Raw genomic sequence first — 24,021 nt, forward strand, 5'->3', positions numbered from 1 at the left:
AGTTCAGTCACGTGGCTTCTCTGGTAATAACAAATATACACAGACATGCAACACGCTCAGTGGAGGTTAATTAATGCAGGTGATTGCATCTAGCAACAGAAGGAATTAGTCACTCTCCCAATTCATTCTGTTGGTTTTTTTTTTTCCTCCCTGGTCATTTCAAATATCTTGAGCTTATCAGCTGTACCAAAAACACAGTATTTTTCCCCATAGTAGCACAGATAACAGGATTTCTCAATGAAAGTTTTGATATAATCATTGCTTTAAACTAGAGATATGACAGGTAAGTCAAATTGGCACCCATACCCATCTCCTGAAGCCATACTGAGATAGCAACAAAATTATACTTTTACCTAACATTATGTAACTATCCTATATACAACCCAAATCACATTTACTCAGAAGAGGGTGCAAGGTTTTTGGGTGGTATTCTTTTCTTTTTATGCTACTTAAAATACTGTTATATAAAGTTAATTGTTACTGATGCACCCTGTATAATATAACAGAATGAGAGGGAAGGAAACGAATATATTTTGTTAGTCTGCATAAAACATGTTCATAAAGCATATGTATACAACATGCACATGTTTACACATGTGGGAGTTGGTGAGGGAAGAAGGAACTCTGAAGATCGTTTGGAAAGACAGACTGAAACTCACGCAAGTGCTGAAGCTACTCTCTGTTGTAACGTTTTCAGACAAGTCTCAACTTTACTCTTCCTCTTTCACTGACTGAATCTGCCCCACCCATATCATGCTGAATTATCTACTTTAAAGTCACCTGGTTTAATTATTTAATCACATGTGCAAAATACATCCACAGGAACGCCTACATTAGTGTTCAGTCAATAGACAAAGGTGCTTGTTAGGGTAGGCAACTTAACATATAATCGGACCAGCACAGTGATGGAATAAAATGTTTCAGGAGAAACTGAGGAAAATGTGAAAAGCATGAAGCAAGGTGAGACTCCAGACATTACATGACATGGTCAAGCCAAAATAATGAAGAAATAAGACAACTGAAAACAGTGGCAATGGAAATGATACTTATGTACAAACCAGACGCTCAGACCAGCTGTATCCCAAAAGGCATTAGGATAGATGCAAGAGTACTTAGCAGAGCTTGGTGGCTGTGCATGCCTGTGACTGGCACTTGGGAGGCTGAGGCAAAAGGATCATGAGTTTGACAGCCTGGGCTATATGGTGAGAACCTGTATCACAAACCCCCCCTCAGAAAAAATAAAAAGACCTGATAGAATCTGTACTTTTCCCCAAAATTCAACTGCATAGTGTGATTACTTTAAATTCCTTTCAAATGATTCTATTAGTCAGACTTTTTATTGCTGTGACAAGTACCAGAGAGAAACAATTTGAAGGAGGAAATAAGGTTTCTGAGGTTCATGGTCAGCTGGACTCATTGCTTTGGGTCTGAGAGAGGCCGAATAGCATGGCAACAGGGGGGTATGTAGGAAGGCTGCTCTCTTTATAGTAGTGGAGAAACAGAAAAATAGGAAGGAGCAGGGGTCAAGATAATCCCTCAAAGGCACATCCCCAGTGACTCACTTGCCACCACTCAATAGTCTATTCAAAATTTAAATCCATCAATGGATTAAACCAGTGATTAGGTCAGAGCTCTCATGATCTGATTGTCTCTGGAACTGCCTTCACAGACACACCCAGAGGTGCGCTTTGCTAATCCCCTAAGAATCTCTTAATCCAATCAAGTTGACAATCAAGATTAACCACAATGTTGTGGAAAGGATTAAACCAACTGGTATTTAAGAAATGGGTGAGCCACCTGGGCTTTGATAAATCCTGTGTCTCCTCTCCGAGAGCAGTTCAAGTTCAGTTGGCCTCTGTGGAATCCAGGTAACTCTTTCCAGTATGCGGTTAAACAGTAAGTCAAGTGGTAAGTTTCTACCAGTCTTTGCTGTTTTCTGTGATAACACCGAGGGCCTTGTTTGTTTTCCAGAGTTTATGAAATTTTGCTCCACCACCTTGACTACAGGAATATGTTTGGTTTTTGAGAGAGAACTTTTTTCAGTGATAAATTGGGTCAGAGGATTGGTGAGTGCTTTGAAACTGAATACTGAAATCACAAATGTACAGTGATAGCCAGGAGACCTATACATGTGTCTTCTACCTAAAGTGGGCACTTTAGATGGGAGAAAAAAATAAATTCCTAACATTTACATTTAATTCTAATAAAATGTGTCATTTATTCCAAAGTACAACGTTTGTAATTTTACTTAACCTTGTGATTGTTTTACATGTTTACTTATTTCATTATTTTTCATGCACGTTTCTAATTCTTATGGCTTCCTATTTTCTTTGCATGTAAATATAGAATTTCTGACAGTTCCTGCTTGGTATTTTTAGATCATTGATTATCATCCTTCCTAAAATATGTGCTTACATTTGTATATGCCCACATCAGCATAACTTAAAGTACCCAGGAGAAACAATTTAAAGGAAGAAAGGCCATGTATCCCTAAGGTAGAAATATACAGTCCTCACTGGGCTGTAATAGACATTAATCACGTGCTCATGCCGGAAGTTTTAATCCATAAACATACTTCACTTCTTTACCCCTTTTTTTCTTTTTTCTTTTCTAGGCTTGATAAAAAGAGAAGCCCGGAGAAAGAGAATTATTTTGAGCCAGAGTCAAAAGGATGCCCTTTGTGCATGGTTTGAGAAGAATCCCTATCCTGACATAGTTACTAGGGAATATTTGGCCAACAGAATTGGCATTTCAGAGTCCCAAATTCTGGTAGGCATTAAGTTCCTATTTGGATTTTATTCTTCAACTGGAGGTAATGGGAAAAGCCAGGCTAAGCATTTGTGAGCAATCCTCTTAAGTCAGGTATTTTGCTAGGAAGCTCATTCCACATCTAATGGAAAGATAAAAGAACAGTAATTTTATTTATGTTACTGAAATTGGGAATATTAGCTGGGTACAGGTGGCTCACACCTGTAATCCTAGCCAGTAAGTAGGTAGAGATCATGAGGATCTCGGTTCGAAGCCAGCCTGGACCCTATCTTGAAGAGACCCATCACAAAAAAGGAGCGACTCAAGATGTATGCCCTGAGTTCAATCTCCATTACCACAAAAAAAAAAAAAAAAAAAGAAGAAAAGAAATTGAGAATATTGGTTATGTGCTTGCGCTGGTGAGGGAGGATAATTAGCTCACCATTTTCCCCGTGGGGGAATTAAATTTGAAAAATACATGGGAAAAAAACCCAGAAGAAGATGTGGGGAATTGTATCAGTATGATAATGACAACTGTCTACTTTTATTATTAGAGTACATGCATTAGAATAAAAATTACCATAGTTCTTAGAAAACAGAGCAAGATCTCTTGGAAATTTCTGGTTCTTAAGCTAATTTTTTTTTAGAGATTCTGTCTCAAAAATATCCAACACAAAAAAAAGTCTGGTGGAGTAGCTCAAGTGGTAGGGTGCCTCCCTAGCAAGTGTGAGGCCCTGAGTTCAAACCCTAGTACCACCAAAAAAAAATAAAATAAATAAATAAATGGAGAACTGTAAATTATATGAATATACCAAATGAATGATAGTTAAAACCAATACAGACAAGCCTTTAAACCTTGAGAGATGAAAAAATGAGTTCAAGTTTTTGCTTTCAATGTATTAACCATTGGCTATAATGACTTCAATTTTTGGAAACACTGGAGAAGAGAAACTTTTTTTTTTTTTCCTTTTTTATGTCTGGACAATCTGTTCTGGGTGTGGGATACAGAGTTAACACAAATACCACTAATGAAACTGCTGCATTGAGAACTCTGGTGACTGGCTGCTCTGGAGACATCGGGCACACAGGAACTGATGGAGGAAAGGTGGTCCAGAATCAGTGCAAGGCCCAGGGGCTCTTAGTGCTATCCACAAGTTTACTCATTAGTTGAAAAGTCCCATCTGTTCATAAGATTTTTTTAATTGAAAAAAATTTTTGATGAACTAATCTAGAGCCTTTGAGAACAATGCTTAGGATTGCAATGCTTATTCCTACTAGTTTTCCTGACATTGGTTGCTATTAGGTTAAAAATGTTATAGTATATTATCAAGTTATCCAAACAAAATACTAGGAAATAATTAAAAACATGTAACAATTCCTACTTCTGCTGAAGAAACTAGGACAAGTCCAGTTGGTTACATTAGTGAATATAGTTTTAAAGCTAGATATTTAGGGTCCTAGTAGTCTCCTTATTTCTGACTGCCCTTACTGTAAGTAAGATAACAGGTAAGTGCTGGCTCAGCTGTTTTCTGGTCCGTTGTACCTTCCTATTTAAAGGGATTATTTTCAGAGGTTAATTACATATATATTGCATATTGTGAAGTAGTTATTTCCTATGAAGAGATGGAGTTCAAGGAAAGCATAGAATACCTACTTTCCAAGCGTGAGGTTTGTGTGTGTGTGCGTGTGTGCAGTCTTAAATCAGGAAACTCACTTTGGACACCATTAGACTGACCAAAGACATGCTAATTTGAGTGCTAATCAAGTGCTGTCCTTAATTTCCTACTGGTGTTTTGATTTAATAATAATCCTGGAATAATGCATTGCCTTCTCTTAAGGATCTTGTCACAAGAACAGATGCTAAATCAGTTTTGTTTGATTAGCTCAGCATTTAGAGTGATCTAGACTGAGTTGCATTTTTCTTCTGGACTGACATTTTCTTTTCCCACCTAGACTTGGTTTCAGAAGCACAGAACAAGGAAGAAACAGCTGGAGTCTGAATGCTCCTTTGGAGAATATCAAATCCAGGGACAGAATAAGTCTTACTTTAGGACAAAAGGTAAAAACCTACCAGTCCAAATATGATTCCTCCATAGATTTCTTGACAGTATAGATGGCTATGTGTGTTGTGCCCAAACTTTTTTTTTTTGTGAGCCAACAAATAGAATGTTTTAATGGAAAGTCAGTATGACATTATTCTAAGAAGTCAGAATTTTTTTAGCATTACACTGAATTTTTTTCTTGTTATTTTATTCATTTATTCATATGTGCTCAAACTTTCTATTAAAAATGCTTAGTATATGGACCAATCATAGCATGTTTCAGGCATCCTAATGTCAGAGATATAAATGTTATCTCACAGTTTGGGGAGGGAGAAGGCATTTTTTTTTAACAAGAAAAGCTTTGAATTTTCTATTTCTACTGCTGCTTAACAGTTCTGTGTCCTCTCACCTCTGGGGTTTTATCCTAGGGACTAGACAGGACAGGTTAATGAGTTCCTGGATAGGAATGGGTATTCAGAGAGTAAAAGTGATCAGAACAATATTTGAAATGTTTTTTTCAAGTTTGAATAGGAAAAATGGCCATCAATCCTATTTTGTGCCCATGTTCTCCTTAGCAAAAGAAGACGGAAGAACCCGGACACATTTCACAAGATTTCAAACTAATGTCCTAATTAGAGCTTTTGACAAGAATCGCTTCCCTGGGATTGCTACCAGAGAAACACTGTCTAGGGAAACAGGCCTTCCAGAATCCAGAATTCAGGTGAGTTCTATAACTGGTATCATATTTGTCCTACCCAGAAATGGCATTGTCTTTTGAGATGTTACTAGACAAACATAGGCTGCTTGGGATTATCCCACTGCTCTAGGGAGAAGGCGTGGGATGTATATACTTGGGACTGCAAGTTAGAGTTTGGTAAAAGGAGAAATATTCACATTAGTTTGGCAGAAGTGCAGAATATCAGGTCAAAAGTGGGAATCTATATGCCCAATCCAAATACAAGCAGTATTATATATACATAGAAAGATATACCAAGCATGTATCCAAAAGTGAGAGTGGTAGATGAGACCCAAGGGAGCAGGAAAAGAAGGAAAGAAAGATGGCAGATATTAATGAAGTACATCCCATCTGTGTAGAAACAGGGCACAGGAAACACACTGAAAACTGTTACACAATACAGGATAGGAGATAAAGTGCAGTGGAGGGGTGTTACATTGATTTACTCACAATACATTTATAGGTATAATACCAAGGCAAAAATCCCACTGAACAATGAACAGACAGCTAAACAATGAAGGACAAGAATGAAAAACAAATCATGCTAAAAGGAGGGCACTAATGGAAGGGAGGAGGTAAAAGAAGGAAGTAAAGAAAGTGGATATGGGTGATGTACTTTCTATACGATAATTAATATAGAATTTTTAAACCCATTTAACTCACCATAAGAAGAGGACTAAGGTAGAAAGGAGAAAAATAGAGGGGATGAACCAATTCAGGATACAATACATATGTACATGGAAATGTCATAGTGAAACTCTGTATAGCTATCTTAAACAAAAATATCATTTTTCTAAAATTGAGGACAGGAAGGTAAAACAGGGCCTGATGGGTTGGCAACAGCGGGAGTGGGGAGGATATAAGGAAAGGGTGTAGGAGGTTGAATATGGTGGAAAATTATATACTCATGTATGAAAAAGGAAAAATGAGACCTGTTAACTATTATAAGAATAGGGAGGGGGTATAATGGAGAATTATGGAAGGGGTGAATTTAACAAAGTTATATTATAAGCACTTTTGTGATTGTTACCATGTACCTCTAGTACAACAATAATATGATAACAAAAAAGAGTGGGAAACTGTGAAGGTAGTAGATAGTTTGAGAACATGATCTGTGTTGGTGTTTCTAGTTCTTGGCAGCATTGTCAAGAGTTATGAGGGTGTTGTCCTGTGTGTGTGGTGGCATGTTAGTTGGCATCCAGGGCCTTTAGGTACTAGGTGTCATACAACCCATGCCTTACTGAAATAACCTAAGAAATCGAGGACATTGCTGACAGCCTGCACTAGGGGTAGGTACACGATGTCCCTGGTTATGAACCCCTGTTTTTTGTAAATTCTGAGGACTGTGATTTAGTGTAGAGTAAATGTTCATGACTTCTAAAACATGTCCTTAGGGTAACCCTTCCAAAACTTTCATTCATGTCTTTAAATCTATGATCACACTTAGATGTCTGCTTGGAAGCCCTGTGTTCTTATGTGCTCTTGGTGGAAAGGAGAGAAATTCAACCGGCTTTAGGGAACTCGTTCCCTGACCTTTTCAGTCACAGTGTTATTTCATGTATGGTCATGTGTCACGACCTCTGTGATGGTTAATCTTGATTGTCAACTTAACTGTGTTGAGCAATGCCTCAGAGATTAGCGCAGCACCTCTATGGGTGTGTCTGTGAGGCACTGCCAGAAACATTAGATCATGAGAGCTCGGACCTAATCACGGCTTTAATGCATTGGTAGATTGGTGATGTACTTTCTATACAAGTGTGAGTATGGAACATTCAAACCTGTTGAATGTTGAACCTTTGGCTAAGTTACAAAGGAGAATAATGGAGGGGATGAACCAATTTGGGGTATAATACATACATACATACTTATGTATACATAGAAATGTCACATCAAAACTCCCTGCATAACCACCATAAACAAACAAAAATGTCTTTTTTTTTTAAATGAAGGAAAGGGAAGTAAATAAAACAAATCCTGTCTGGGGGTGAGTACCTATGGGGTGGGGGAGGACATGGAAAAGGGTGAAGAAGGATGAATATGGTGGAAGTAGTATGTATTCATACATGAAAATGGAACAATGAAACCTGTTGAAATTGTTCTCTCTCTCTTTCTCTTTTTGTTTTGTTTTGTTTGGCGGCACAAATGCTTGCTAGGGAGTCACTTTACCACTTGTGCCACTCTGCCAGCCCTGAAACTGTTTTAAGAAGGGGAAGAGGAGAGATAAAGGAGAAAAATGGAAGGGGTAAATCTAACTTAAGATATGTTGTAAGATATGTCACAGCATATACCTGGTACACCTATAATATGCTAATAAATAAATAAAATAAAATTTAAATGCACTATTGGGAGTTGGTGGAACTGTGGAAGGTGGGGACTGGTCGGAGGGGAATTTACAAATGTATATTTGAGGTATATTATGTTCCTGGCCCCTTCTGGTTACTGCTCTACCTAACACCTCCCCCTGCCCCCTTCTTTTTTTTTGGTGGTACTGGGATTTGAACAGGGCTTCCTGCTTTTGAGACAAGTGCTCTACTGTTTGAGCCATGCCTCCAGCCCCTCTTTTTTCCTATTTTAGATATGGTTTCAGAACCGAAGATCTCGGCACCCAGGCCAGAGCAGAGGTGGACTTACAGATTCCTTGGTAGAAGGGTCAAGGTGGAGCCCTCGCAAGTCTGTTCTGCTGCCCCAAAGCAACCAGTTCAAGGCCCCAAACAGCACTGGTCCTCATTCTCCCTCCAAAGCTTCCATCAGCAACAGGTCACTTGAATCAGCTCTTTCTCTACCCCACACATCCCTTGTTTCTTGGGATTCATCTGGGGGCTGTGAGAGCCACTTATCGAAGACCATGATGGCACAGCCTTCCCAGGCCACGCTGGGGAGGGATGATTCTCACACTTTTGCCACATTCACTAGTCACTTGTCAGCAGCAATGACACCAGGAGAGGAAGCCTCTTCCTGTCTCCCAGCCCAGGGAAGATGTCAGGGTGAGCACAGTGACCTGGAAACACTGCCTTTCAAAGACTCTGCTCAGTCTTCACCTGATAAGCAACAATTGCAGGGCCCAGGGCAGAAAGACACATATTTCTTTCTGCACTGTTGGGATGAGTGGTTCCAGTCAGTTATTGCTGAATGGGAACCTGACAAAGGACACTGGTCTTTACCCTGAGATACATCCATGGAAGGTACAGGTCTAACCATCTGGAAATCCATCTTGTAGATCTGACTAAACTAACAGGTATACATTGCACCAGGTATAAATTCAGCTAACTCCTGGTAACCACAGATTTGCAAGGAAAGGCATAATCTGAATCCAGATCCACAGGTGGATGACTGTCCATGACCATGACAATTTCTCTTAAGGTGTTCATGTTCTGCTTCACATGGTGTGAGGCTCACTTAGGGCCTCAGATTCCAGATGGTCTAGGGCCTGGATTCAGGCTTTCGTTCCTCTGTTGCAAAACCATTGCTATGCAGAGTAAAGTCGGGTGTTGTGGTAGCTCTAGCGTTGAGTAAGGGGTAGGTCTCATGCAAGAAGTACTGTAAGCCATTGGGAAACCAAAGAGAACTTTTATTTATCTATTTTTCATAGACTTGGTCTTGCTATGTTGCTCAGGACAGCCTCTAATTCCTGCATTCAAGCACTTTTCCTGCCTTAGCCTTCTGAGTAGCTGGGACTACAGATATGTACCACCATGTCTAGCTTATTTTTATTTTTAATTGTGGTCAAAAATAATATTTAATTTGCTATCTTAACAATTACTAAGTATAGGTAAAATAAGTAGGGTTAACTGTAGTCACATCATGCAGCAGATAAAACTTTTTTAAAAATTCATTTATTCATATGTGCATACATTGTTTAGGCCATCTCTCCCCCCACAGCCCCTCCTGCTCCTCCCCACCCACCTCGCTTCCAGGCAGAACCTGTTCTGCCCTCTTCTCCAATATTGTTGAAGAGAAGACGTAAGAGATAATAAGAAAGACATAACATTTTTGCTCTTTGAGATAAGGATAGCTATACAGAGAGATTCCTAGCATTGTTTCCATGCACAAGTGTATTGCAATCCACATTGGTTCATTTCTATCAGACCTCTTCACTAGTTCCCAGTCACCTTCCCATAGTGACCTCTGTCATTTTAAGGTTACTATATTAACTCCTCAACAGTGGGCGCATCAAACACTTTCAAGTTTTGGGTTTCCTACCTTTTCCTATTCCTCCTGTATGTATACTCCCCTTAGCATGTGACCCATATCCAATAATATTACTGCATTTCTTTTAGATAAAGTCCACATATAAGGGAGAACATATGATTTTTGGCCTTCTGAGCCTGGCTAACTTCACTTAAGATGATGTTCTCTGGTTCCATCCATTTGCTTGCGAATGACAAGATTTCATTCTTCTTCATGGCTGAGTAAAATTCCATTGTGCATAAATACCACATTTTCTTAATCCATTCATCAGTAGTGGGGCATCTTGGCTGTTTCCATAACTTGGCTATTGTGAATAGTGTCATGCAGCAGATAAAACTTCAAGAAAAAATTTGTTCTCACTATATATATATGTATTTAATATAGACTTTTAAGTTATAGATCCAGCTTCCACATATGAGGGAAAACATGTGACCTTTGACTTTGAGCCTGACTTACTTCACTTCATATGATGTTCTCCATTTCCATCCATTTACCTGCAAACACTATTCCATTCTTCTTTATGGCTGAATAAAACTCCACTGGATATATATTCCACATTTTCTTAATCCATTCATCACTTGTGGGGCATCTGGGCTGCTTCCAAACCCTGGCTGTTGTGAATAGTGCTGCAACAAACATGGGTGTGTAAGTGACTCTGTCATATCCTGGAACACATTCCTTCAGATATATGTCCAGGAGTAGTATTGCTGGAATGCATGGTAGCTCTGCTTTTAGTTTTTTGAGGGACCTCCATATTGCTTTCCTTAGTGGTTGCACTAATTTACATTCCCACCAACAGTGTAGAAGTGTTCCTTTCCCCCACATCCTCTCAAGCACTTGTGGTTCATGTTATTGATGAGAGCCATTCTGACTGGGGTGAGGTGGAATTTCAATGTAGCTTTGATTGCCAAGGATGGTGAGAATTTCTTCATGTATTTGTTGGCCATTTGTACTTATTTTGAGAATTGTACGTTCAGTTCATTTGCCTATTTATTCAGTGGTTGTTGACTCTTTGAGAGGTTAGTTTTTAAGTACCCTGTACATCCTGGTTATTAATACCTTGTTAGATGTATAGCAGGCAAAGATTTTCTCCCATTCCGTGGCTGTCTCTTCAGTCTGGTGACTATTTCTTTTGTTGTGCTGAAGCTTTTTCATTTCACATAGTCTCATTTGTCAATTCTTTCTCTTAAGTCATTGCCTATCCCTATTAATTCCAGTATATTCCCTGCTCTTTCCTGCACTAGCTTCAAAGTTTCAGGCCTTATATGAAGGTCCTTAATTCACTTTGAGTTGATACTTGTACAGGGCAAAGACATGGATCTAGTTTCAGTTTTCTGCATGCATATATCCAGTTTTCCCAGCAGCATTTGTTGAAGAGGCTGTCTTTCCTCCACTGTATGGTTTGGATGCGTTTGTTAAATATATCAGGTGGGTGTAGCTGTGTGGATTCATATCTGGGTATTCTGTTTTGTTCCACTGGTCTTCATGTTTGTTTTTGTGCCTGTACCATGCAGTTTTTGTTACTATGGCTCTGTAGTATAGTTTGAAGTCAGGTATTGTGATACCTCTAGCATTGTTCTTTTTGCTCAGTATTGCCTTGGCTATTTGTGGTCTTTTATGCTTCCAAATGAACTTTAAAGTTGATCTTTCAATCTTTGTGATGAATGCCTGTGGAATGTGGATGGGGATTGCATTGAACATGTAGATTGCTTTTGGTAGTATAGCCATTTTCACAATCTTGATCTGGCACTTCATAAGCACGGGAAAACTTTCCATCTTCTGTGGTCTTCTTTGTTGTCTTTCTTCAGTGGTTTATAATTTTCATCGTACAGTTTCTTCAGAGCTTTTATCATGAAAGGATGTTGAATTTTGTCAAAGTCTTTTTCTGCATCTATTGAAATGATGATGTGTTTTTTTGTGCTTGATTCTGATATGTATTACATTACCTTTATTGATTTGTGTATGTTGTAACATCCTTGCATCCCTAGAATGAAACCTACTTGATCGTGGTATATGGTCTTTTTAATGTGTTTTGGATTCTGTTAGCAAGTATTTCATTGAGGATTTTCTCATCTATGTTCATCAGGAATATTGACCTATAACTTTCTCTCTCTCTCTTTTTTAGATGCATTTTTGCCTGGCTTTCTTTTTAGGGTGATTCTGGCTGTGTAGAATGTGTTTGGTAGGATTCCTTGTTTTTGTACTTTATGGAATAATTTGAGGAACATTGGTGTTAGTTCTTCTTTAAAGGTTGGGTAGAATTCAGCAGTGAATCCATCAGGACCTGGGCTCTTCTTTGTTGGGAGATTCTTTATAATGTCTCAATCTCATTGCTTGTTATAGATCTATTTAAGTTTTTAACGACTTCTTGGCTCAATTTTGGTGAGTCATACGTGTCAAGAAATTTATCTATTTATTCATCATTTTCCAATTTGCTGGAGTATAGGTTTTCAAAGTATTCCTGTATGATATTCTGGATTTCATTGGTGTCTGTTGTAATATTCCCTTTTTCTTCTCTGATTTTATTAATTTGGGTCTGCTCTTTTCTTTTAATTAATTTGACTAGAGGTTTGTTGATCTTGTTTATCTTTTCAAAGAACCAGCTTTTTCTTTCATCGATTCATTGTATTGTTTTTTGGTCTCCAATTCATTGATTTCTGCCCTAACTTTTAGAATCTTTTTCTATTACTTTTTGGGTTGGCTAGCTCTTGTTTTTCTAGTTTGTGTGTGTCTTTGCTTGTGAGGTGTGTTTCTTGTAGATAACAGATTGTTTGATCTTGCTTTTTGTTCTGATGTGACAATCTGTGTGTTTTGATAGAAGAGTAAAGTCTATTTACATTTAGGGTTATGATTGAGAGGGGTTTACTTATTCCTGTGTTTCTATTGCTTTTTTCCCAGGTTGAGTCTTGAGTTGATAGTTCTCTACTTTCGGCTTTGTTCAACTTTGGGGTTTTGCTGGTTTTCTGAGTTGATCATGCTTTTCTAGCTCTTGTATGTTTATCAGTTCCCCTTTTGAGTTTTATTCCTATTTCTGATTTTTTTGTTGTTGTTGTTCTCATCCATGTGGATTACTCCTTTGTAATCCAGTCTTGGTGGACATGAACTGCTTTAGCTTATCCTTGTCTTGGAAGGTCTTTATTTCTTCATTGAGGTTGAAGGACAGTTTTGTTGGATAAAGCATTTCTTGGTTGGCTGTTAATCTCTCTCAGAGCTTGAATTATATTGTTCCATGCTTTCCTGGCTTTTAGCATTTGTGCTGAGAGATCGGAGGTGTTTCTTTTTTATTATTATCATATTATTGTTGTGTTAGGTGGGGGTACATTGTGACATTTACAAGAGTTCTTACAATATATCATAGCTGAATTCACCTCCTCCATCCTTCTCCCCCCCATTCCTGTAATAGTTTCAACAGGCCTCACTTTTCCATTTTCATTCATGAGTACATAATATTTCCATCATATTCACCCTCATACACTCTATCCTTATATCCTCCCCCCTCCCACTGGTACCAACAACTACATAGGACCTGTTTTACCTTCCTGTTCTCCATTTTTGTTTGTTTAAGATAGCTATACAGGGGTTTCATTGTGACATTTCCATGTAGAGATGTATTATAAACCGAACTGTTTCATGCCCTCTATATTTCTCCTTTCTACCTTCATCCCCTTCTTCTAGTGATTTCAACAGGTTTAAAAAGTCTATTCATTCTTGTATAGAAAGTGCATCAACTGTATTCACCTTCTTAAGTTCCCTCCTTTACCCTCCCTCTCCCGTTAGTGACCTCCCCTTATTGTAACCTGTTTTTCATAACATTGCTGTATTTGTATTGTGTCTATCTCTCATATTTGAGAGAATACATGGGACCGTTGTCTTTCTGAGCCTGGCTTACTTCACTTAACATAATGTCCTCCAATTGCATCTATTTACCTTCAAACCACCTAGTTTCATTCTTTCTTATGGCTGAATAAAATTCCATTCTATCTATCTATCTATCACATTTTCTTAATCCAGTCATTAGTTGTAGGGCATCTAGGTTGTTTGCATAGCTAAACTATTGTGAATAATGCTGTGATAAACATTGGTGTGCAAGTGTCTTTATTGTGTCCCGACTTACATTCCTTTGGGTATATCCTTAGGCGTGGAGTTGCTGGATTATATAGCAATTCTATTTTTATTTTTTTGAGGAGCCTCCATACTGTTTTCCAAAGTGTTTATACTAACTTCCATCCCCACCAACAGTGTCTGAGGTGATTTGTACATGCTTACCTTTTGTTTCTTTTGATAGCACTGGGTTTTGAATTCAGGACCTCATGTTCGCTAGGCGTTATTCTTACCACTTGAGCCTCTCTGCCAGCCCATGTATTTATCTTTGTATGTGAGCTGGCATTTTTCTTTTGAAACTGTCAGTAGCCTTTCTTTCTTTTCTAGATTAGGCATTTTAATTATGATGTGTTGTGTGGTTGTTCTTTTCTGATATGTCTATTTGGAGTTTGAAATACTCCTTTACATGGGTGTCTATATCATTACATAGATTTGGGAAATTTTCTGCCATGATTTCATTGAATAGTGCTCTTATGCCTTTAGTTTGTATTTCATTTCCTTCTTTCTCCCCATGAATTCTTAGGTTTGGTCTTTTGAGCATGTCCTGGCATTCTTGTATGTTGTATTAATGTGGATTAACTTTTTTCTTTCTATTTATGTGCACACAATAACTCCACAATATTGTCCTCCATCTCTGGTGTTCTTTCTTCTGTTTGATCTTGTCTGCTGATAATACTGTCCATTGTGGTTTGTATTTGATTTATTTTCATTTCTTTCTTTCTTTTTTGATGTACTGGGGCTTGAACACAGGGCTTTCACCTAAGTGGAGCCCTATTTTTGTGAAGGGTTTTTCGAGATAGGGTTTCAAGAACTATTTGCCCAGGCTGGCTTTGAACTTCGATCCTCCTGATCTCTGCTTCCTGAGTAGCTAGGATTATAGGTGTGAGCCACTGGCACCCAGTGAGGTTTTCATTTCTAACATTTCTACTTGGTTATTTTTCATAATTTCCATTTCCTTGCTGAATTTCTCTTTCATGATGCTGCTTTCTTGTCTAGGTCTTGGATTGATTTCCTAACTTCACTGATCTGTTTATTTGAGGTTTCTGATAATTTTTTGTTTTGTTTTGTTTTTGAGATGCTGGGGATTGAACCTAGAGCCTTGAGCTTGATAGATGAGTGCTGTGCCAATGAGCTACCTCACCAGCCCCAGATCTCTGATCATTTTTAACAGTAGGCTTCTGAATTATCTCTCTGATATTTGGGCCAGTTTATTATCTTTGGGTTCAGTTGAGTTGTTATGGTGAGTTTTTCATGTTTAAATTTCTATGTTGTGTTTTGTGCATCTGTTGGTTTAAGTTTCCTTTTACGTCCTTGGATGAGTGGAGAACCTACTGTAGTAGCAAGGTTAACAATTCAGCAATAAATCAAGTATTTGAATGGGTAAGGAACAATTGAAACCCTAATCTGTCTCTCTGCTGAGGCTGTATGGGAGCAAATTTCTGATTTCTAAGAGAATGATCTGGGAGCTTAACACTGGTAAAATTATAAGGATTGGAAATTGAGCATTTGTGGGGGTTGAGTGGAAAAGGGAAGGGAGGGGGATGATGGGAAGAAGGGAGGTAGATGTGGGAGATAGTAGTATGAGAGAGCTCTAGCTATTTATAACTGTGAAATAGAGAATGAAAGAAAAATGAGAAATAGTCGAAAAGAACTAATTGGGTGAAAGGAAATAAACAAAGAACCAAAACCAAAACCGAAATAAGATCAGAAAGAACAACAATGAACAGAACAAAGAAATGAACAACAAAGAAACAAACAGATTAAAAAAAAGAAAACAAAACCACCAAAAACTTGACTTAGTTTTTGTTGAAGAGAAGGATGTTTTTCTATTGGTCTTTCTTGCCCTGGTTGTTATGGGAATAGCTTCAGAAAGGTGGAGTTGTGCTTCTAGCCAGGACCTCAGCGAAGGGTAGCTGCCGCTGTCAATTCTCCTAAAGATCTTTTTCCTCTGAGTTGTTTTGGGTCTGGGTAACCTCAGTAGATAGTGGGATGAGACTTCCTGTTGAAATGTGGAAAGCTCTGAGCTGGTGGGGCCACTCCTGTGAGGTGGGCACAGGTAACTTGAGAGGACAGGTCCACTGACCTCTGTGTCTTTTACTGTTTTTCCCACCTGGTTCCAGTTTAAACTATCCCCTCTCTGTGTCTGTCTCTGGTGGTGGACTTCCAAGCAGACATGGTGATTTGGAGACCTGGAGCAACCCAGGCTGTAACCTTTTAAATACCAGATTTGCTCAGTTAGAAGCTTGTTGCTTCTTGCTATTAAGGAGCTGCTCTAACTGGAGCTCTCAGCCAGTGAGGGCTGGATGCTTTGTTTCTTAAACTGACCTTATTCAGTGGACTTTTGTGGCAGGATTGGATGGGATTCACAACCTTTGGGCTTTTTCTGCCATTTTTCTGCCCGGGATGCTCGGGCAGCAGGTTTCTAAATAGACGATGTCTCTGGGAGACCCAGAAATCTATGGTCTGCAAGTTTCCATAACTCCCAGATTGCTCAGTCTCTAAACTGGCCTTCCTCTAAGGAGCTTCTGATATCTGAGCTCTCTGCCTGGGAAGGCAAGGTGCTTTGCTTTGGAGAATTCCGTCAGGCAGTTAGGCAGGATCTCCATTTCCCTACTCACACCCTTTATCTTCTCAGCTCACTGTAAGTTCAGGGACTCTCTGCAGCCAGGTGTCTTGAGAAGGCAGACTCAGTCAGCAGGCTTTCCTAAGATGGTGCCTTTTCATTCTCTCTCCCTTGCTCTCTTTTTTTTTTTAGTCCTGGAGTTTGAAATCAGGGTCTACACCTTGAGCCACTCCCCCAGTCCTTTTTTTGTGATGGGTATTTTAGAGATAGGGTCTCATGAACTATTTGCCCAGGCTAGCTTTGAACTGTGATCCTCCTGATCTTTGCCTCCTGAGTAGCTAGGATTATAGGCATGAGCCGCAGGCACCCAGCACAAGATGGCACCTTGCCACAGCTCTCTGAAGTATGGGAAATATGGAGCTGTCCTGTTTTGCTGCTGGCCTGCCATACGGGGGAAATTACTGTCTCAAGATAACCCTGCACTAGGGTTAGGACTTGTGGGTACTAGTTTTGCTAGTCTGTGCAGCTGCTGCTAGGCTTACCTTCAGGTAGACTATCCCTCCTCTTCCGGTCCCGCCCCGCCAAGAGGAGCAGGGAAGGGTGTTGCATGCTGTGTTGGGATTTTGATCTGCTGTATTTTTCAGGTCTCCAATTACTCTTTTATGTTTCTTTCGTGCTTTCCTCTTTGGCTCTTCTGTATGTAGTCTCTGTTATCCATACTCTTTATCCATGTGGCATAACAGAGAAAGCTTCTATTCCTCCTCCATTTTGCTGCCAATCTCAGATACCTATAGCTTTTATTTCTCCCTTGGGACTATTGTGTAGTAATTTTATTTATTTTTAACATTTTTATTAGCATGCATCTATTATACAAAATAATGGGTTTTATTATAACATTTTCATACATCTAAATAATGTACTTATTCTTCCCAAACACTCCCCCTTCTACTTTTATTTCTTCTAAAAACAAAACAAAACAAAACAAAAAACCCACTAGATTCTGAAAATGAGAGTAAACATGCGATGTTTGTCTTTCTGAGTCTGCTTTTCTAATCTTGCAAACTCAAACTCTATGCCCATTTATATTCGTTTTCTCTGTCTCCCGTGACATGATACCACAGTCTGGGTGTCCTAAGCATCAGGAATTTATTTTCTCACAGCCACGAGGCTAGAAGTCTAGTCAGAGTGCTTGCAGGCCTTGAGGCTTCTCTGCTTTGCTTGGGGAACACCATCTCCTTGTGTCTCTCATACGTCCTTTGCTCTGTGCATGTTCATCCTTGGTGCTCTTCCTGTGTGAACATCAGTCTACACTTAGGACCTCATTTCACATTACCATTTTAAAGGCCTTACTTGTAAGTAACATTTCCTTCGGGGGTTAGGACTATGGCATTAGAGTTTTGAAGGGACACAATTCAGTGTATAATGCTACAAACTCTCACCCCTGGCAGCCACCGTTCTACTTTCTGATTCCATGAGTTTGACTATTCTGGGTGGCTTATATAAATGGGATCATACAGTGTTTGCCTTTTGTGATTGGCTTATTTCACTTGGCACAGTGTCCTCCAAGTGCATTCATATTGTGGTCTGTGACAAGATACCTTTTTTTAAGGCTCAACTATATTTCATTTTATGTACATATCACATTTTCTTTATACACTCATCCATCAGGGGACATTTAGTTTTCTTCTCCCTCTTGGCTATTGAATGTGAGTGTGCAAATACTGCTTTATGATCCACTTTGAATTTCTTTGGACACTGTATATGGTTAGAAGTGGGATTGCTGGATCATATGATAATTCTGCTTCTAATTTTTTGAGGAACCTTTAGTGGCTATATCATTTTACATTCCTACCAACACTGCTTGTTACTTCTTGTTGCTTTGGTAGCGATCACTCTAATGGGTGTGAGGTGATATCTCACTCTGGATTTAACTTACAGTTCTTCAGTGATTAGTGACATTGGGTATCTATCTTCTGATGTGGCTAATGGCTGTATGTATGTTTTTTGTTTTTTGGTGGTACTGGGGTTTGAACTCAGGCTTCATGCTTGCCAGGCAGGTGCTCTACCATTAAAGCCACTCCACTGGTACCTTTTTTGTGTTGGGTATTTCCAGGATAGGGTTTCAAGAATTATATATATATATATACACAATGGATTATTGTTGTGCCATAAAGAAGAATAAAATTATGTCATTTGTAGGAAAATGGATGGAACTGGGGATCATACTGAGTGAGATAAGCCAAGCTCAAAAAGACAAATACTGCATGTTTTTGCTCATATGCAGAATATAGACCTAAAAAAATAACAGTATGATATGAACATAAAATGGGCACTATTGGGGAAGAGACAGTTGGAGGGGAAAGGGGAAAGGGAAAGCTGATGGGGGTGAGTATGATTGAAATACATTTTATAGATATATATTTATATGCATGAAAGTAACATAAAGAAATCCACTAAAACTGTTAAGGGTGGAGAAAAATTGGGACCAATGTATATGTTGGCAACTTTGTCAAGAATCAGATGGGTGTAGTTGCATGGGCTGATTTGTGGGTCTTCTGTTCTGTTGGTTTACATGTCTATTTTTGTGCCAGTTACCAGGCTGTTATTAAACTATGGCTTAATAGTATAATTTGAAATCAGGTTTTGATACTTCCAGCATTGCTTAGTTTTTTTGAAACTGCAATTTAATACACAGGCCCAAACTCCTGGGTTTCTTAGGTCAGCTCTGGTCACTGGCCCATAAAGAGACATGGCAACAGGCAGAGAAAATGAGGTTAATTACTTGCCATGGTCAGCGCTTTAATTTATCCAAAGCAGTCCTGAGGGAAAGGGGGGAGAAATGACCCAAATATTGTATGCAAATATGAATAAAAAAAAGTGTGAAAAAACCCCCAAAAAACCCCAAAGCAGTCCTGAGCAAAAATATAAGAGGTACTTAAACTGCTTTTGTTGAAAATACTGACTTTTACTTGGGCCTGCTAATTAACTAAAAGCAGGATATCCCTTCCTCTATTTTGTATTTGTCTTTGCTCTAAGCCATTCTCCCTGTATTCACTTTAGAATCTTCTTGGGTTCCAGAAAGGACAGGATTGATTACATCTTCATGACAAGAGCCTTAAAGGACAGACCATCCCCCACATGAGGACAACTACCTACAATGACCCTGGAGCAGGAGTAATCATCTCATGGGAAACAGATTGCTCCCCTAAGTAATGCAATTACAACTCTTCAGAATCCAGACCCTCAATGAACAAGGACTAGATAATGGTCAGCAAGCCCACCCTACCAATCCTGAGACAATGAGCTGCTAAACCACCTGTCTGCTGCTACCCAATACCCAGACACAGCAGTGACTGGCACTGTTTAACTATGCATACCTTTGGGATGCCCTAATTCTTTTTTATTTAAACCTAAAGTTCATGTTTGTGTCCCAAAGATGCCTGACATCATTTTTGCTCAGGACTGTTTGGATATTAGGGGTATTTTGTGTTTGCATATGAGTTTTAGGATTGTTTTTGCTACTTCTGTGAAGAATGTCAATAGAAATTTTCTTATTTTTTATTTTTTAAATTATTTTATTTTTTGTTGTGCTGGGGGTACATTGTGGCATGTATAAAAATTTTTATAATATATCAAATATACATGAATTTACTCCCTCCATCATTCTCCTTTATCCTTCTTACCCCCATTCCTGAATAGTTTCGACAGGCCTCATTTTCCATTTACATACATGTGTGCACAGTATTTGCACCATATTCACCCTCCTACACCCTTTCCCCACATCCTCCCCTCTCCTATTGGTACCAACACCCCAGACAGGACCTGTTCTGTCCTGCTGTTCCCCACTTTTATAGAAGAAAAAAACTTGACATTTTTGTTTAAGAGAGCTATATAGGGAGTTTCCGTGTTAATGGAATTTTGGTGGTGATTACATTGAATCTGTACATTTCTTTTGATAATGGTCATTTTGACACTATTGATTCTGCTGGTCCATGAACATGGGAGGTCTTTCCATCTTCTTATGTCTTCTATAATTTCTTTCTTCAGTGCTTTGTAGTTTTCATTATAGAGGTCTTTAACATGTTTGGTTAAATTTATACCTAGGAATTTTATTTTTTGAAACTGTAATGCTAATGGGATTGTTTCCCTGACCTTTTAGTGATTTAAAAAATTTTTTTTGATGGGTGTATACAAAAACTACTGATTTTTGCATGTCGATTTTTGTATCCTGCTATTTTGCTGAAACAGTAACAACAACAATTCAAAAGCAAACCAGATATTTAAATACAATAAAAAAATTGGTAATAATAACTATACCCCCTGGAAGGACAGGAAAGAAAGGAACCAAGATATTTATAGGACGAACTGGGAATTTAAAGATTAGTAAAAGTAATGCAGGGCCTGGTGGTGCATGCCTATAATCCTAGCACTCAGAAGGCTAAGGCAGGAGGATGGTGAATTCAAGGACTTCATAGCAAGTTCAAAGCTGACTAACAAGATTCTGTCTCAAAAAAAAAATCAGTAAAGGTAAAAATATCAATAAGTACTTAAAAAAGGAAGGACAGGGAAAGGAAAAAAGAAGGTAGGAAAAAGAGGAGGAAATGGAATGAAAGTATGAGAAGCAGGGAGAACAAAATAAACAATTATAGACTCAAACAACAATAATAGAGAACAGTCAACATTTCCTTCTTGCTGAGGAGAAAACAAACTGTTTTCCCCCAGGCTTGTTTACTTGGTGGTGGTTGTGTGTGTGGGTGGGGGTGGTAAAGGAGGGGAGTGAGTCATTTTCTTTCTGAAATCCAAGCAGGTCAGACCAGAAATGGCTGTTTGCAAGTTGAGCCCTGCCCCTCCTTTCTTATGTGGCATGCACTCTCCTGTGATTGCTGCTGGGCTGAGTTCCTGCCCATGTGCTCTACAGCAGTGCAGAAAATGTAGGAGCTATCCTTACACTGCTCACACCAGCCACGCCCATGGACTGCCTGGTTAATGCCCACTTCTACCACAGGTATACACAGGTCAGTGTGTACCTGGATGTGGGAAGTGCCCAAACAGTGGTTGTGTTTCCACCAAATGTCTTGGGCTGCTCTGAGAATGTAGAAAGCAGTCAAAGGAAGTGCTTGGTGATGGTGGCAGGTTGAGGCAGAGGCAGTGAGTGATCCTGTGTGTTCTGGACATTCTGGTCTCTGTTTCAGCCTCCCACTCATGTTCACACAGTTTGCTCCTCTTTGCAGAATTTGGGTTGCAATTCCCAAAAGGATGTGACCTCTGTTTCCCTTTGCACTATAGCCAACACTTTCCTCCATGTAGATTGGTGTCCCTGGTCTATGTCCAAGTCACAACCAGTTTCCTGGGTCCCACACTGATTCTCAGGGTGGTTGTTCACCTAGCCAGTGAAGAAGAGGTGGCTCTGGAGGCTTGAAGATATACAAATGTTTGTTTCAAAAGATAAATATACACAAAACAAGCGTGATCATATATAAACTCATATATAGAACATATTTGTAATAGTGGAACTACTCTACGGAACTCAGAGAAGGAGGTAAAGGAAAAGAGAATGATAGAGCATCAACAATATCAAAAAAACATAACATCTCTGAAAGTAGATACATATTGAAAGCTGTTGAAAAATGGGGGGTGGGAGGTAAACGGGAAGGGAGAGCAATGCAAGGGGTTGAATGGACCAAAGTAAAGTATACCACAGTGGGCATACATTGGGCATATTTAAGCTGATTGAACATCAGCTTAAATATTAATGAAAGACAAGACTATAAAATAGGTATAGTTTGGGGGGAATACTTGCGGGGAGGGCGAATGAAGAAGATTAAGATGCAGGTATATAATTGATGGATGTCACATACTTATATGAAATAGAACAAAGAGACTTCTTGCAATTGCTTTAAGTGGGGCGAGGAGGGGGTTGAGGGGAGAGATGGTGGGGGTGATCTAACCAATGTACAATATAAGTGTATTTGGAATTGTCACAATGAATCTTCCCATACAAATACATCCTAATAAAAATTCATTTCAAAAATGCTTCTCCCGACTGAAAGGTTTGGTGGTAAGACCTCTCTTGAGATAATTTCCTACTATGGCACCAGTGAGCAAGCTAGGAAGTGTGGGTTCCCTTCTCTAGTGTCTGTGTATGAAGCAGATTGCAGACCTTCCATCTTAACCTGATTTTTGCAGAAAACCACATAGTGCACCTGTAGTACTTAGTGAGACTTTTTTTTCCTCTTGTTTAAAACCCTGCTGTGGGAACTCTCCCCCTCCCTACCACATTGCCTTTTGTTTCTTTTACAAATCTAAAGTTCAATATTTCTGCATTTCATCTGGTCTGTCACTGCCTATTGTTTATTGTTGCACTCCTGTGCCTTTCCCAGCCACCCATCTCTCCCTGAATCCCCACCTCAGGACTGTTTTTTTTTCAGACTTGTAGAGACACAAGAAGTGCTGTTTGTCTCTCATCTACCATGTCTCTCAGTCCTCCAAAGCTTCCCTCTTTGTACTACTTTTACCTTCTCCCATGTGTTTTTGTATGTTGTGTTTTCAAATTTTCATTTTCCTCCTGATATTTTCTCCTTCCTTTCTGTGATGGTGGAGATTGAATCCAGGGCCTTGTACTGACTGAACCACATCCTCAACCCTCAAGATATTTTGTAATTTCTCTTGTAATTTCTTTGATCCATTGCTTATTTGAGAATGTGTTGTTTAATTTCCACATATTTGTGGATTTTCCAGCTTTCCTTCTGATTTGATTTTTAGTTTCATTTTGTTATACTCAGAAATGATATTTTGTGTGATTTCAGTCCATTTAAACTTGATGTGTTTTGTGGTCTAACATGTAGTCAATTCTGGAGGATGGTCTGGGTGTATTTGAGTATGTGCACTGTGCATTCTGCTCTTGTTGGGTGGAGTATTCCATATACATCCATTAGCTACAGTTGGGCTGTAGTATTGTTCAAATTCTGTTTCCCTATTGATCTTTTTTCTGGTTTTTCTCTTCATTACTTAAAGGGGGTATTGAAGTCCACTACTAAAACTGACTTGCTGTCTGTTTATCCCTTCACTTCTGTCCCTATTTGCTTCATATACTTTGGAGCTGGAGTTAGGTACATAAATGCCTATAATTGCTATATTTTTCTGGATGATTTGTCCTTTTTCACTATATAATGTCTTTTTTTGACTCTGAAAATTTGAGTTAAGTCTACTTTGTATGTTTTAAATATGTCCATTCTGGTCTTTTTTGGCTACAATTAGCACAGAGTATCTTTTCTGCATTCTTTCTGCTTCAACTTATGTATGTCCTCAGATAGAAAGCAAGTTGGAGGTTGATTGTTTAATCCCTTCAGCCAATCTGTGTCTTTTTTTTTTTTTCCAATCTGTGTCTTTAGGTTGTTGAGTTTTATCCACTTAAGTTTAGGTGTGTCATTTATGTAGACATTTCTTATAGCTACTTTGTACCTGTTTTTTTCTCTTACTACCTTCCTTTATATTTCATTGATTTTTATTTGTAGTGATATACTTTGAATCCTTCCTTATTTCTTCTGTGTATATTCTGTAGACAGTGGTTACCATGAAGGTTACATGTTAAAGTTATAACAATATATTTTGATCAATAAAATCTTCAATTAAATTAAACTCTA

General features: G+C 38.8%; 1 protein-coding gene across 1 annotated transcript; it reads left to right on the forward strand.

The window, feature by feature from the left end:
• The first annotated feature begins 1,677 nt into the window (after window positions 1-1,677).
• On the forward strand, window positions 1,678-24,021 carry LOC141424828 (double homeobox protein B-like). The gene is given in 6 exon segments (XM_074079299.1): window positions 1,678-1,908; window positions 2,615-2,769; window positions 4,702-4,807; window positions 5,366-5,511; window positions 8,102-8,682; window positions 8,684-24,021. Coding segments are annotated over 6 exon segments (1,050 nt in total). The 5' UTR covers window positions 1,678-1,883; the 3' UTR covers window positions 8,721-24,021.

Source organism: Castor canadensis, chromosome 7 (assembly GCF_047511655.1).
Source record: "Castor canadensis chromosome 7, mCasCan1.hap1v2, whole genome shotgun sequence".
Taxonomy (NCBI): Eukaryota; Metazoa; Chordata; class Mammalia; order Rodentia; family Castoridae; genus Castor; species Castor canadensis.